The sequence below is a fragment of the Heliangelus exortis genome, chromosome 1, assembly GCF_036169615.1.
Source record: "Heliangelus exortis chromosome 1, bHelExo1.hap1, whole genome shotgun sequence".
NCBI lineage: Eukaryota > Metazoa > Chordata > Aves > Apodiformes > Trochilidae > Heliangelus > Heliangelus exortis.
In genome coordinates, this window is record NC_092422.1 from 2,404,634 (window position 1) to 2,416,972 (window position 12,339).

Here is a 12,339-nt window from a genome sequence, read left to right on the forward strand (position 1 = left end):
AAATGAACCTTGCTTGGGAGGGGGTTTGGACTTGATGATCTCCAGAGGTCCCTTCCAACCCCCAATATTCTGTGGTTCTGGAGTTCTGCATGGAAGCACAGCTACAGAGCTGTACACCAGCAGCAAACCCACCACAAGCCTTCCAAACAGCCCTCAAGTCCTTGAATAGAAGTGGGAAGAGAAAAATAAAAACGTTTCCTCAAAAGATTTATTGACAGGCATCACCCTAAAAATTCAGGATGGGCATTAAAAAAAAAAAAATAACAAAAATGTGACTGCATATGGGTGTGTGGCTGCTTCGCTGGGGGATTCAGCTGCTGCTAAAAAAACAGGAAAAAAAAGGAGATAAAAAGTTCTGTTAACTTTTCTTGACTACAGAGAGCTGGAAGCCTTGCTCCTGCCTGTGCCACTGTTCCTGCTCGTGTCACTGCTCCTGCCCGTGTCACTCTGCCCACAACCTGTGGAGGTGAAGTGACATTAGGGCATTTGAAAGGGTGTTACTGGCCAAGAAAAATCATTCCAGACGGGTGGGTTAATAATAGACAGGGTCACAGATTTCCTGGGCCAACGTAAGCACCCAGCAAAACAAACCATGAGCATTTCCAAAGCCTCCCTCCCACCCAGCACCCCAGTGCGTGTCTTCCCAGTGGGAAAGTGTCTCCTGGCAGGGAAGAGAGCCAAGATAGTTCTGCTGTATTATTTGGGATTATCTTCTGATCTTCAGTGAGCTGAAGGAAAACAAAAGAAAAAAGTTGCAGGACAAGTACTGGGAAAAGAAGTGAGAGGGGAGCTGGGTGGCAGCCAGTTCCCTGCTGCTGCTTCTGCTCAGGTTTCATCGAGGCAGAAGCTGTCCCAGGGCTCAAGTGTGTCATCACAGCCCTGGGCTCAACTTTTTTCCTCCTTCCCAAGAAACGTGGTGTCCCAATTTGCACCTTCAAGTCACACGTGCAATCTGCTGCCCAGCCTGGAGCTGTGGTGCTTGTGTCTTTATACCTGCAAGTCACGATGTCCCATCAAGTATTGAGGTTTTAAACATTATTTTTTAAACATTTTTAAACATTATTTTTATTTTTAAACATTATTTTTTTTTTAATTTATTTTATTGATGAATCTTCCCTGGTTGGCACCCCACTGGAGCAAAGAGATGATCAGGATTCAGAGGATTTGCACCCAAAATGTGTGAAAAGGTGGTCAAGGGAAAGCCAATGGATCTGGAGAGGTCCCAGCACACTGGGAATTTTCTGTTCACCTATCTGATGCCATCACAACCTGGCAGTATGATTGTTTTGCTGGTTTTTATTTGGGTTCTGATAAGAAAAACCATGTCAGTCCCTACTTTGCTTGCAGATGATTTTATTTAGACAGGCAAGAGACCATTCCCCTTTCACTCAGCTGTGTTTTAGTGGTGACTTATTAATAAGTGGTAACTTTTTTCTGCTCTTGGGCTCCCTTTTGGAGGTCCTATCCAAAAGCTGTTGGGCAAGGCCCTTTCCTCAAGCAAGCTCCTGCAATTTTCCATTTTTATACCTATTTCAACATGCCACTACAACTGCTGGAAAACAGCCATTTGGCCAACTGGGGAGTGAAGAAGCCCTGGTGCCAGTTTGACTCAAAAGGATGGGGATGCCTCAGGGGACTGAGAAAAAAAAAAAAAAAATAAAAAGAGAAATCACTCTTTCACCTCTAAATCTCTTATTTAAGCAGAAAAGAAGACTTTTGTTTGCGAAATGAGTGCCTCTCTGGGCCAAAAAGTGGATGTTGCAGCAGAATCCCCCAGGAGCAACAGGAAAAAAGCTGCTGGCTCAGCAAGGCACGATGCTGCACCCACCCCAAAAACCTGGTGAAAGTTGAAGGGTTCTTTGGGGAATTTGGGCAGTGATTGCTGCCTGCCTGCCCTGTATGGGGAACTCATTGCTTTCAATGGGCTTTTCCTTGAGGATTAGAATCTCAGCTGCAGATTTTTTTTATTTGGTCCAAATTGGAGATGGAAATGAGGTTAGGAAAGGGGCAGAGGCCTGATGCTTCACATAGGGGTGCAGCAAAAATCCCCTTGTTAGGGCCAGGCACGACCCCATTATAAAGAATCTGGTTTAATGTCATGGGGAGCTGGGATAAACCTCTCAGTCCCCAGCTGTAAAAAAAAAAAAATCACAGAAATCTTGGTGAGTGAAGGTCCTTTAAAACCTTGATGAAAACCTAAACGATGCCTCCTGTCTTATGGATCTTGCAAGTAGGTAATTAAACATTTTGTTAGGAGAAAATGAGTTTTTGGTCAGCAGTTTGGCCATGCCCCCAAGCTATCATGAAAAGGAACCTTAACGAAACCATTACAGCTCCTGCTAATAAAATTTCTAAAATTGTGTCTCTTTTTTTTTTTTTTTCTCTTTTTTTTTTTTTTTCCCCCATGCCATTTAAATCTAAATTTAATGATGCTTTTAAGAGCCTGCAACTCCCAAATCGTGCTGGGGAGGGTAAAATCAGCCAAAAGCAAGGTGAAAGAGCACTTAAGCAATAAGTGACCATCACTACCCAGGGGGCTGGGGGGGATCCTGCGACAGAGGGAAGGAAACCAGGGAGAAAAACCCATTGCAGAGGGGGTGAGGGTGCCCTCCATGCTTTGTCCTCCCCATTCCCAATCCCCATCCCATGGAGCAAACTCCATCCCCAATGCCAAAAGCTTCCATACACCCCTCCCCCGGTCTATGGGACCCCGGGGATTCTGCCCCTCCTCCATCTCCTCCCTCTTCCTCCTCCTCCTCCTTCCCGGGGCTATATAGGGATGCGCAGGCGGTAATTCTCCCACTCGCCGGCTGGACCGGGTCTCAGGGGTCGGGTGTTTTTTCTCCATCTCATGGCCCTGACCGAGACCTGAGCACATCTCCGCAATGAAAACCATCATCGCTGCTTATTCGGGGGTGCTGCGAGGTACCAGGGCTTGGGGCAGTGCCTGGGGAGGATGCTGCGGGGAGAAAAAAAAAAAAAAAAGGGGGGGGGGAGAGAGAGATGGAGGGGGAGCAGCATCCCTGCGGTGCGAAGTGGAAGGAAGGAGCACCCAAAGGTTTAGTTGAATTTATTTTCTTTCTCTTCTTCTTCTTCCTGCCCGTAAGAAGGGTTGGGTAAAAGGAGGAAGGAGGTGGCAAAAAGCAATGTGCAATGGCGGGGAGGCTGGCTGGCTGCAGCTTTGCTTAGGTAGGAGGATTTACAGCTCTCCCGGGCAAGGTTTTTTGCCTTTTTAGCGAGCTTGGAGGGTCGGGTTGGTTTCTTGAAAGTGGTGCAAATGAGGTTGATTTTAAACGAATTTGCAACCTGGCCAAATGTGGGCGTGTGGCTTTTTTTTTAAAAAAAAAAACTACAAACGACCAAACAAAAAAAACCCTTCAAACACAAAATACAACGAATCTTTTTTTTTTTTTTTTCTCGTGATGGTAGGAAGGGGGAAGTGAAGTAGTTTTATCATGGCTGGGGAGATTCACTGTTTGCAGCCCAGCTCGGTGACATCGGATTCCCCCCACTTAGATCAACAGGGGTGGGGGGGGAAAGAAAAAAAAAAACCCCAAACAAACCAACCAGCGAAAAACGCAAACCCAAAAGAGCATGGTTGCTTTTATAATGAAGATTTAGGGGGGGCAGCAAGGTAAGTGTTTGCTGGGGAAACCCTTCCGTGCTGGAAAACGAAAGGAGCAGGTTGGGTGGCAGTGGGTGACACCCATGGAGGGGCAGAGCTGCTCCGGTGACACCCAAAGTTTCCTGAAACCTGGAGGTGCAAGAGGTTGGGGAGACAGGCTGGGAAATCCCAGTCCTTCTGTGTGCTTGTAAAAGCAGCTCTGGGGATCTGGCAGGAAGAAATTCCAACAAGTTGGAATATTTTGTTTGGTGGAGCCCTCCTGCGAGGGAGCTTTCTAGGGTGGTTCTTGAGTGATTTGTCTGGCTTTGAGTGCAAAAAAGCTTTCTGCCCTGACAGAGCAAACTGCTAATTCCTCCTGGGATGAACCTGGGAAATGCCTGGTTGATTAAGCAAATCATTAGCAGAGCTAAAAGGACCTGAACCTGGGGAATTAACCCCTGAGCTCCTGGTTTTGCACCGTGTCCTGCCCGCTCCTCATCTTTCAGGGAAGTTGTTGCCTTCCCCCCTGATGTTGGAGATGAATTTGTTGTTGGATCAGTTGTGAAACTGGAAGGGTCTGTGTGTGTTTCCCGTGCTCAACTTTGTCCTTAAAGCCACTTGCTTGCACAACTGGGAAGAAGCCAAGAGATGGTTTGGGTTGAGGGAGGTCATTTGAATTAACAGCACGTGAACTCCTCAGCTGAGAGATAACCACCAGCCAAAAGCAGGGAATAAATCATTCAGGAGACCTCTGAAATATGTAGGGCTGACCTTAGACCCCAGTGGCCACCTTGCCAGCCCTGGCATCTTAGTGATGGATTTGGGACACGTGCAGAATTCAAAATGGAGTGTGGTTTAGGGACAGTGATTGGCCTCATCTGTAGCTAATCCTTCTTAGGGATGGAAAGCTGTCTTAACACTCCTCAGGTCAGTTTTCCTCTGAGGCACCTCATGGGGGTCCTGCAGTGAATATTTTTTTGTTTCCTTACTCATTTCTTCATGTGCTTCTGCCTGGGGAGGTGTGAGATGTTGTTGCTGTGGTAACTGCAGCAGCCACCAACGCAGCCCCTTGCCAGCTCTGGAGCTTGTCACGGGTGACAAAAGGCAGGACCAGCTCCCAAGCCTGCCTCTTCAGAGCCAAAGGTGCCTGCTGGAGGAGCTCAAACTCGGGATGAGCTTGGTGGAAGATGATGTGGGAGGATCCCAGAGATCAAAGATGACCAGAGGCCATGTGGCCCAGCAGTTCGTGCATGGGACCTCACGTGCTGCTTGACTCCCCCCACTACACAGGATATTCAGAACAAACCCCTTTATTTTTTTTTTCTACCTTCTTGACCCTCTTTTCCTGTGCAAAGAGCTGATTTTTGTGGGGTGAGGGTCTGAATGATCCACACTATCCTTTTAAGTCTCCTTGCTTGCCTGGTTTTGTCCCAGTGCTTGGGAATGTGGCTGGAAGTCTGGGTCCTACTTAAAAAAACAAGCAAAAAGAAAAATAATGGGTGCAGATATTGTCTCTCTGCCCATCCCTGTGTGCAAACAAGGGAACCCTCTTAGATGCAAACACTGGAAAATCAGAACAGACCTTGGACCAACACCTGAGGTTGGATGATGGTTGGGTGGTTGGTTGTCTTCTCATCTTGTCCTGACCCACTTTGGCCAGGGGCTGGCCAGGTGCTTTCCTCCTTGCCTTTGGCAGAGCAGCACAGAAATTCTTCCCTCTCCTGAAGAAGGGTGCTAGTGTGGCCAGAGAATTTAAGGCTGGCCTTTTTTTAGGGTGTATCTCTTTTTGTTTCATCTGACAGAAGCAACCTCCCTCCTTTGTTTTGCCTGGCTCAAAGCTTTAGGCAATAGTGAACTGCAGCAGCTCAGAAAAAAAATGATGGAATAGTTTGGGGGGAGGAAAATGATTTTGCTCAGCTTTATTTGGAGTGAGTCTTGTGCTTCACCTGAGGTTTGGCATTTCTGCTTCAAGATGCTCTTGGTTTGGGAGTGCTGGTGGCATCCTGGTGTCACCTCTTGAAAAAACTGCCTGTGAGATAGAGGTGTGGAATTCTTCACGACTGAGACCTCTTTCTAGAGCTCCTCCAAACTTTTCCTGGACACAGGAGTTGTAGCAGGATGGTTCCCTTCCTCTTATCTAGGACTATGAACTCTTGCTGATTTAAAATCTAAAATTGTTGGCTGGGCTAGGACTGCTGGGTCTATTCTCATGGTTTGTAACCCACATAGAGCTGTTGGGACTCAAGGCCAAGTTTAATGTTTTTTGGATTTTTTTTTTTTTTATAAATGCTGATCAACCCCAAGATAAATGTCCTAATAAGTCTGCAGAATCCCAGCTCCTTCCTAATGGGACTGAACCAAATGCTGTTGTCACATGTCCCTCTTAACTATGTTGTTGACCTCCAGTTGTAGACATTCTTTCCTGCAGATAACACAGGATTATTGAGCAGTCTGCTGGGGCATGAGCAAACTACTCCCCAGCTGGTAATTTGTTATTCTCCATCAAATAATTTCCTATCTAAGACCACAAAGTGGCTGGAAGTGGAGGAGAGAGCTTCTGCACTGCAGCTGGGGCATATGAGCAGACCTAGAACCAGGATAACTTATGTTGCTCAAAAAGTTTTACAGATTTTTTTTTTTACAAAGGGTTTTACAGATGGTTTTTTTAAAAAGGGTTTTACAGATGTCACCTTTAATGTAGCAGCTTGCTGGGGAGGCTCCTGTTCTTGCATGGAAGTTTGGGTCCTCAAAAATAACCCCTTAGTGGTCTATTTACCTGATCCAACTTTGTTACACCTCCAGTGGCAGCTTCTGTGCCAAATATTTAGCTCAGGATTTCTCTTTGCACCTAATGCTCATCTAACCAGGTTTTCAGCAGAAACTGGGTGGGAACTGGATCATCTTCATGGACCCCTCCAACCCAAACCTATGGTCTCTCTAAATAAGCTGTGTTGTGCAGCATAATTCTTGGCCAAGAATCAACATGCTAATTTTCCTGAAAGGATGGCAGATGAAGCTTGGCTTTCACAACTTTCAGAGTCTTTTTAACTGTCTGTAACACGTCTGCTTCCTCTCAGCTCATTTTCTTGTCTGCTTTTTAATTAAGTGCTGGGGTTTGGGCTTTCTGGTGCCCAGGTGTTAAGTCTTGTTTACTTCCTCTGCTGGTACCTTTGTCCCTGCCTCTGCTTAGATGGTGTCTGTGCACTTTAGCTGAAATAAACTGCACTGGAAGTGAACCAGATGCTGTCCCCAGCTGAGTCTGTGTTGATGTTTTGGGTCAAATGCTTGGTCGAGCCCTTCATTGACTCCAGGATCTCCTCTGTAGCATCTCTTGGTGGCTGCTAGAAGTCCTAAGGCCATCACCAGCTGGGGGACAGCTGCTGAATGTCACTGAGCTTCCTTGACAGCCTGCAGATGGCTGCTGTCACTGAGCAGCAGTGAGGGCTCCTGGAGAAGTTCCTATTCTGGCCAACTTGGCAAGTAGGGTGGAGGAGAGGCAGGGTGGGAGCTGAGGGGCTCAGGATCACTTCTGAGAGCAGAAAATCTAAAATCTCTGCTATGGAGACATAATATATGGGATGGAGAGGGAGCTGGGGGTGTTGAGGCTGGAGAAGAGGAGGCTCAGGGGAGGCCTCATCACTCTCTCCAACTCCCTGAAAGGAGGTTGGAGCCAGGGGGGGGTCGGGCTCTGCTCCCAGGCAGCTCTCAGCAAGACAAGAGGCCATGGCCTTAAGAATTTTTTCCTAATATCCAATTTTAAAATGGAGCTGCCTCTTCCCCATTGGGCCCATTTCACATTTATCTCCCTAATGCCACAACCAGGACCACTCTGGTGTTGACTGCCAATGCTGACCTGAGCTCCAGCCCTGCCAGGGGAGGGTTAGGTTGGATATTAGGAAAAAATTCTTTCCAGAGAGGGTGCTGAGGCATTGGAATGGGCTGCCCAGGGAGGGGGTGGATTCTCCATCCCTGGAGCTATTTCAAAAGAGCCTGGATGTGGCACTGAGTGCCATGGGCTGGGAACCACGGGGGGAGTGGATCAAGGGTTGGACTTGATGATCCCAGAGCTCCTTTCCAACCCAAATGATTCTGGGATTCTGTGGCATGAATGGCTAAGGCTCCCAAGCAGCCAGGCTCTCCATCTCTGGAAAAAAAAGGTGCTATGGAAAACAGAAAATGGAAAACTGGAAAACACTCCAAGGGCTGCTCTGGGTAGCCAGCATGTGACAAGCAGCTGCTTCCAGTGGTAGAAGATGGAGATCTGTGCTGGATACCAAAGGTTGGGGTATTCAGTATCCTTTGCCTCAAAATTAGGAATCAGAGAATGGTTTTATTTGGAAGGGACCTTCAAGCTCCTCCAGTTCCAACCCCAGCATGGGCAGGGACCCCTCCCACAGCCCAGGTTGCTCCAAGCCCCATCCAACCTGGGCTGAGACACTGCCAGGGATGGGGCAGCCACAGCTTCCTTGGGCACCCTGGGACAGGGGCTCAGCACCCTCACCCCAAAGAATTTTTTCCTCAAATCTCATCTCAATCTCCCACCTGTCAGTTTGAAACCATCCCCCTTCATCCCATCCCTCCATACCCTTGTCCAAAGGCCCTCCCCATCTTTCCTGTAGCCCCTTCAAGTACTGGAAGTCTGCAGTAAGTCATAATTAATTATAATTAATCATCTCACAGGCCTTATTAAACTTGGTTATTAGGCTAAAGTATACCCTGAAAGTCAGAACTTGCCTTTCCCCTGCTTAATTCTCCTTTGGGATTTTAATATGTGAATGATGCTTGATGTGGGTCCACGGGTGATTCCTGGAAAGGAATATTTAAAACATTTTATTTTTTTTCTCCAAAAAATTGAACCCAAGTCTGAGTGTTGGGTTATTCTGCTGTGGTTGAGTCTCAAAGCCCCATTTCTGGTGGCTCATCTTAGGTTTTGTGTCACCGCCAACCAGCCTGGATCTCCAGAGGATCTTCCCCAAAATCCCTCTTGGCTACCAGAGCTGGAGGAAAAAAGAAGCAAGGCTTGCACGGAGGGCTGAATAAATCAGGTGTTAAATCTGATGTTAAAGTTGAGGAACAGGAAGCTTTGGGCAGGCTGGAAGTGGCTGTCTCAAGATTAAACCCAAGAACTGCAGCTGATGCCCTGGGTCCATGGTGGCCATGCCCAGGATGATGTCCTTGCAAGGTGACACCCTGCCCATCCCCTCTCTCCTTCCTCTTGCCAAGGGTCTTCTTGTATGACCTGAACTGGGAATAAATGGTAGCCACAGGCTACACACAGGTGTAACATCTCTGGGAAGGATTTAGTTTATACTTGAGTTTATATTTTGTATTTCATTTTGTATTTCATTTTGTATTTCATTTTGTATTTCATTTTGTATTTCATTTTGTATTTGTTTATTTTATACTGGGTTTTATATATATATTTTTATATACTTTAATTATTTTAATTTTTAAATTTTTTTATTTTCATTTTTATTTTTTAATTTTTATTTTTTAATTTTTATTTTTTAATTTTTATTTTTTAATTTTTATTTTTTAATTTTTATTTTTTAATTTTTATTTTTTAATTTTTATTTTTTAATTTTTATTTTTTAATTTTTATTTTTTAATTTTTATTTTTAATTTTTATTTTTAATTTTTATTATTTTTATTTTTATTATTTTTAATTTTTATTATTTTTAATTTTTATTATTTTTTTATTTTTATTATTTTTTTATTTTTATTTTTTTTATTTTTATTATTTTTAATTTTTATTATTTTTATTTTTATTATTTTTATTATTTTTCATTTTTTATTATTTTTATTATTATTTTTTATTTACTTTGCTTTTTGCTTTTTACTTTGCTTTTTGCTTTTTACTTTGCTTTTTGCTTTTTACTTTGCTTTTTGCTTTTTACTTTGCTTTTTGCTTTTTACTTTGCTTTTTGCTTTTTACCTTGCTTTTTGCTTTTTACCTTGCTTTTTGCTTTTTACTTTGCTTTTTGCTTTTTACCTTGCTTTTTGCTTTTTACCTTGCTTTTTGCTTTTTACTTCGCTTTTTGCTTTTTGCTTCGCTTTTTGCTTTTTGCTTCGCTTTTTGCTTTTTGCTTCGCTTTTTGCTTTTTGCTTCGCTTTTTGCTTTTTGCTTCGCTTTTTGCTTTTTGCTTCGCTTTTTGCTTTTTGCTTCGCTTTTTGCTTTTTGCTTCGCTTTTTGCTTTTTGCTTCGCTTTTTGCTTTTTGCTTCGCTTTTTGCTTCGCTTTTTGCTTTTTGCTTCGCTTTTTGCTTCGCTTTTTGCTTTTTGCTTCGCTTTTTGCTTTTTGCTTCGCTTTTTGCTTTTTACTTCGCTTTTTGCTTTTTACTTCGCTTTTTGCTTTTTACTTCGCTTTTTGCTTTTTACTTCGCTTTTTGCTTTTTACTTCGCTTTTTGCTTTTTACTTCGCTTTTTGCTTTTTACTTCGCTTTTTGCTTTTTATTTTACTTTTTGCTTTTTACTTTATTTATTTATTTATTTTTATTTGCTTTCAGCACATAACTGCCCCAGGACACCACTTGTCCAAGGGCAGGTGCTCAGCTCTCTGCCTCCCCCGTGTCTGCAGGAGCTGCAAGTGGTCACCAAACCCTTATCGGGCTTTGGAAAACAAGCGGGCAGGACAACTCCTGCCACCCAATCCTGCTCTATTTTTAAAGGGCTGGCAATGCCTACAATTTGTGGGAGCATCCAGAAAATGCTGAGGTCAAAATTCTCATCTGGAGGCTCCAACAGTTGCTCTGTTCCAGGGCAGAGGATGAGGATTCAGCTGCTCCAGTGTTGGATTCCTCGAGCCAGAGATGTTTTGGGGTTGTAGCTGCAGGTGCTGGGAGGATAAATTACCCAGGGCTGGTTTTTTTTATTGCAGAATGCAAATAGTTTCTGAGACTTTGGGTTTATTTTGAGGGCCTGGAGATGATGGCAGTGACACCACTGCTAAAAGCTCCCTTTAAACTGGTACCTAGCAGTCCTCAGGACATAGCAGGTCTGTTCCTTTTTAATTTATAGCCCTTTTTTTTTGGGACTTCCAGCTCCTAGAGCTGCAGGAGAGGCTGCCCCTCAGTGGGAATGACAGATTTCTCTTACCCTTGACTTGGGATCTTTAAACAAAAATGGGGTGTAGCTTATCACCCACCCCAAGTTTGGATATTTACTATCAAATATGAAGAGCTGCAGCATGGGGTTTCTGAGTTTTCCACCTTGGGTGCCCTCCTGTTGCAAAGAAGTGATGGTTTCACCTCAGCAGGACCTTTTGTTGTCTCATCTCAAGCTGGAGAGATACTTGGAGTATTCAAAGTGAATTCAGCAGCACATATTATGTTATCTTAGGAAGGTTTCCCTTCAACTTCACCCGGGATTAGTGCTGCAGGTTCCAGTTCACTGCCATCATCTATCACTGCCCAAAATTTGGTCTGCTTGAGAGTATTTAATCCCCAGACCATTGCTGAGATTTTTTTTTCATGCAACATAAACTAAAGAGAGCCAAGGGCTTAGGCTGGGGGGGGCTGACTCTGGATTTAGGATCTGGGGTGGCTCCTGACTGATGTTCTTCATGGGCAGAAATGCCCAGGAGGGTCCTAGGGTCCCTCTCAGTCCTAGGGACCACATTCAGGCTTAACATCAGAGAGGGACCTTGGAGTCTGGATTGCCAGGAAGCTGAAGAGGAGGCAGCAGTGTGCCCAGGTGGCCAAGAAGGCCAATGGCATCCTGGGCTGGCTCAGGAACAGCATGGCCAGCAGGTCCAGGGAAGGGATTCTGCCCCTGTGCTCAGCTCTGGGGAGGCCAGAGCTTGAGTCCTGTGTCCAGTTCTGGGCCCCTGAGCTCAGGAAGGAGATTGAGGTGCTGGAGCAGGTCCAAAGGAGGCAACTGGGCTGGGGAAGGGATCCAGCAGAAATGCTGTGAGGAAGGGCTGAGGGAGCTGGGGGTGTTGAGGCTGGAGAAGAGGAGGCTCAGGGGAGACCTCATCACTCTCTCCAAGTCCCTGAAAGGAGGTTGGAGCCAGGGGGGGGTTGGGCTCTTTTCCCAGGCAACTCTCAGCAAGACAAGAGGCCATGGTCTCAAGTTGTGCCAGGGGAGGTTTAGGTTGGACATTAGAAAGAATTTCTTGCTGGAGAGGGGGATCAGGCATTGGAATGGGCTGCCCAGGGAAGGGGTGGATTCTCCATCCCTGGAGATATTTCCAAAGAGCCTGGATGTGGCACTGAGTGCCATGGGCTGGGAACCACGGGGGGAGTGGATCAAGGGTTGGACTTGAGGAGCTCTGAGCTCCCTTCCAACCCAGCCAATTCTAGGATTCTATGATTCTGTGATATTTAAAGGGAGCAGCCAAGGAGCTGCAGAACCAAGAAACAGCTCAGCAGGGGCAGCTCCTGGGCATTAATCCCATTGCTTGGGCTTTAGCAGCAAAGGCTGCAGAGATGCTTCTCAGGTTGAAATGATGCCTTCATGGGACCTGATTTGTGGAAGCTTCCAAAACTCCTGGAGAAGGCTTTTCTCCACCAGACCTTTCTGTTTAAGCCCTTACTGTGCTATTAACCCCCATCAGTTTCATGCAAAGGCTGCAGGAATTCAGCAAAACAGCTGCTCAGCTGTCCCCCCCCCAATAACAGGGTGATCCTTAAGTTGAAAAGGAATTATTTAAACACACCTCCTGGTTTGCTCACTGGCCAGTAGCTTGGTCAGCATTTTAACCAGCAATTCTGGTGCTTGTGAAATAAAATGAGAAGT

General features: G+C 45.3%; 1 protein-coding gene across 1 annotated transcript in view; it reads left to right on the top strand.

The window, feature by feature from the left end:
* Positions 1 to 2,768: 2,768 nt before the first annotated feature.
* The window catches only part of DGAT2 (diacylglycerol O-acyltransferase 2), a 28,259-nt gene continuing 18,688 nt past the window's right edge, over positions 2,769 to 12,339 (top strand). The window contains exon 1 of the mRNA XM_071765431.1: positions 2,769 to 2,925. Coding sequence (XP_071621532.1) covers positions 2,886 to 2,925 — 40 coding nt within the window. The 5' untranslated portion in view covers positions 2,769 to 2,885. The remainder of the gene's footprint in view (positions 2,926 to 12,339) is intronic.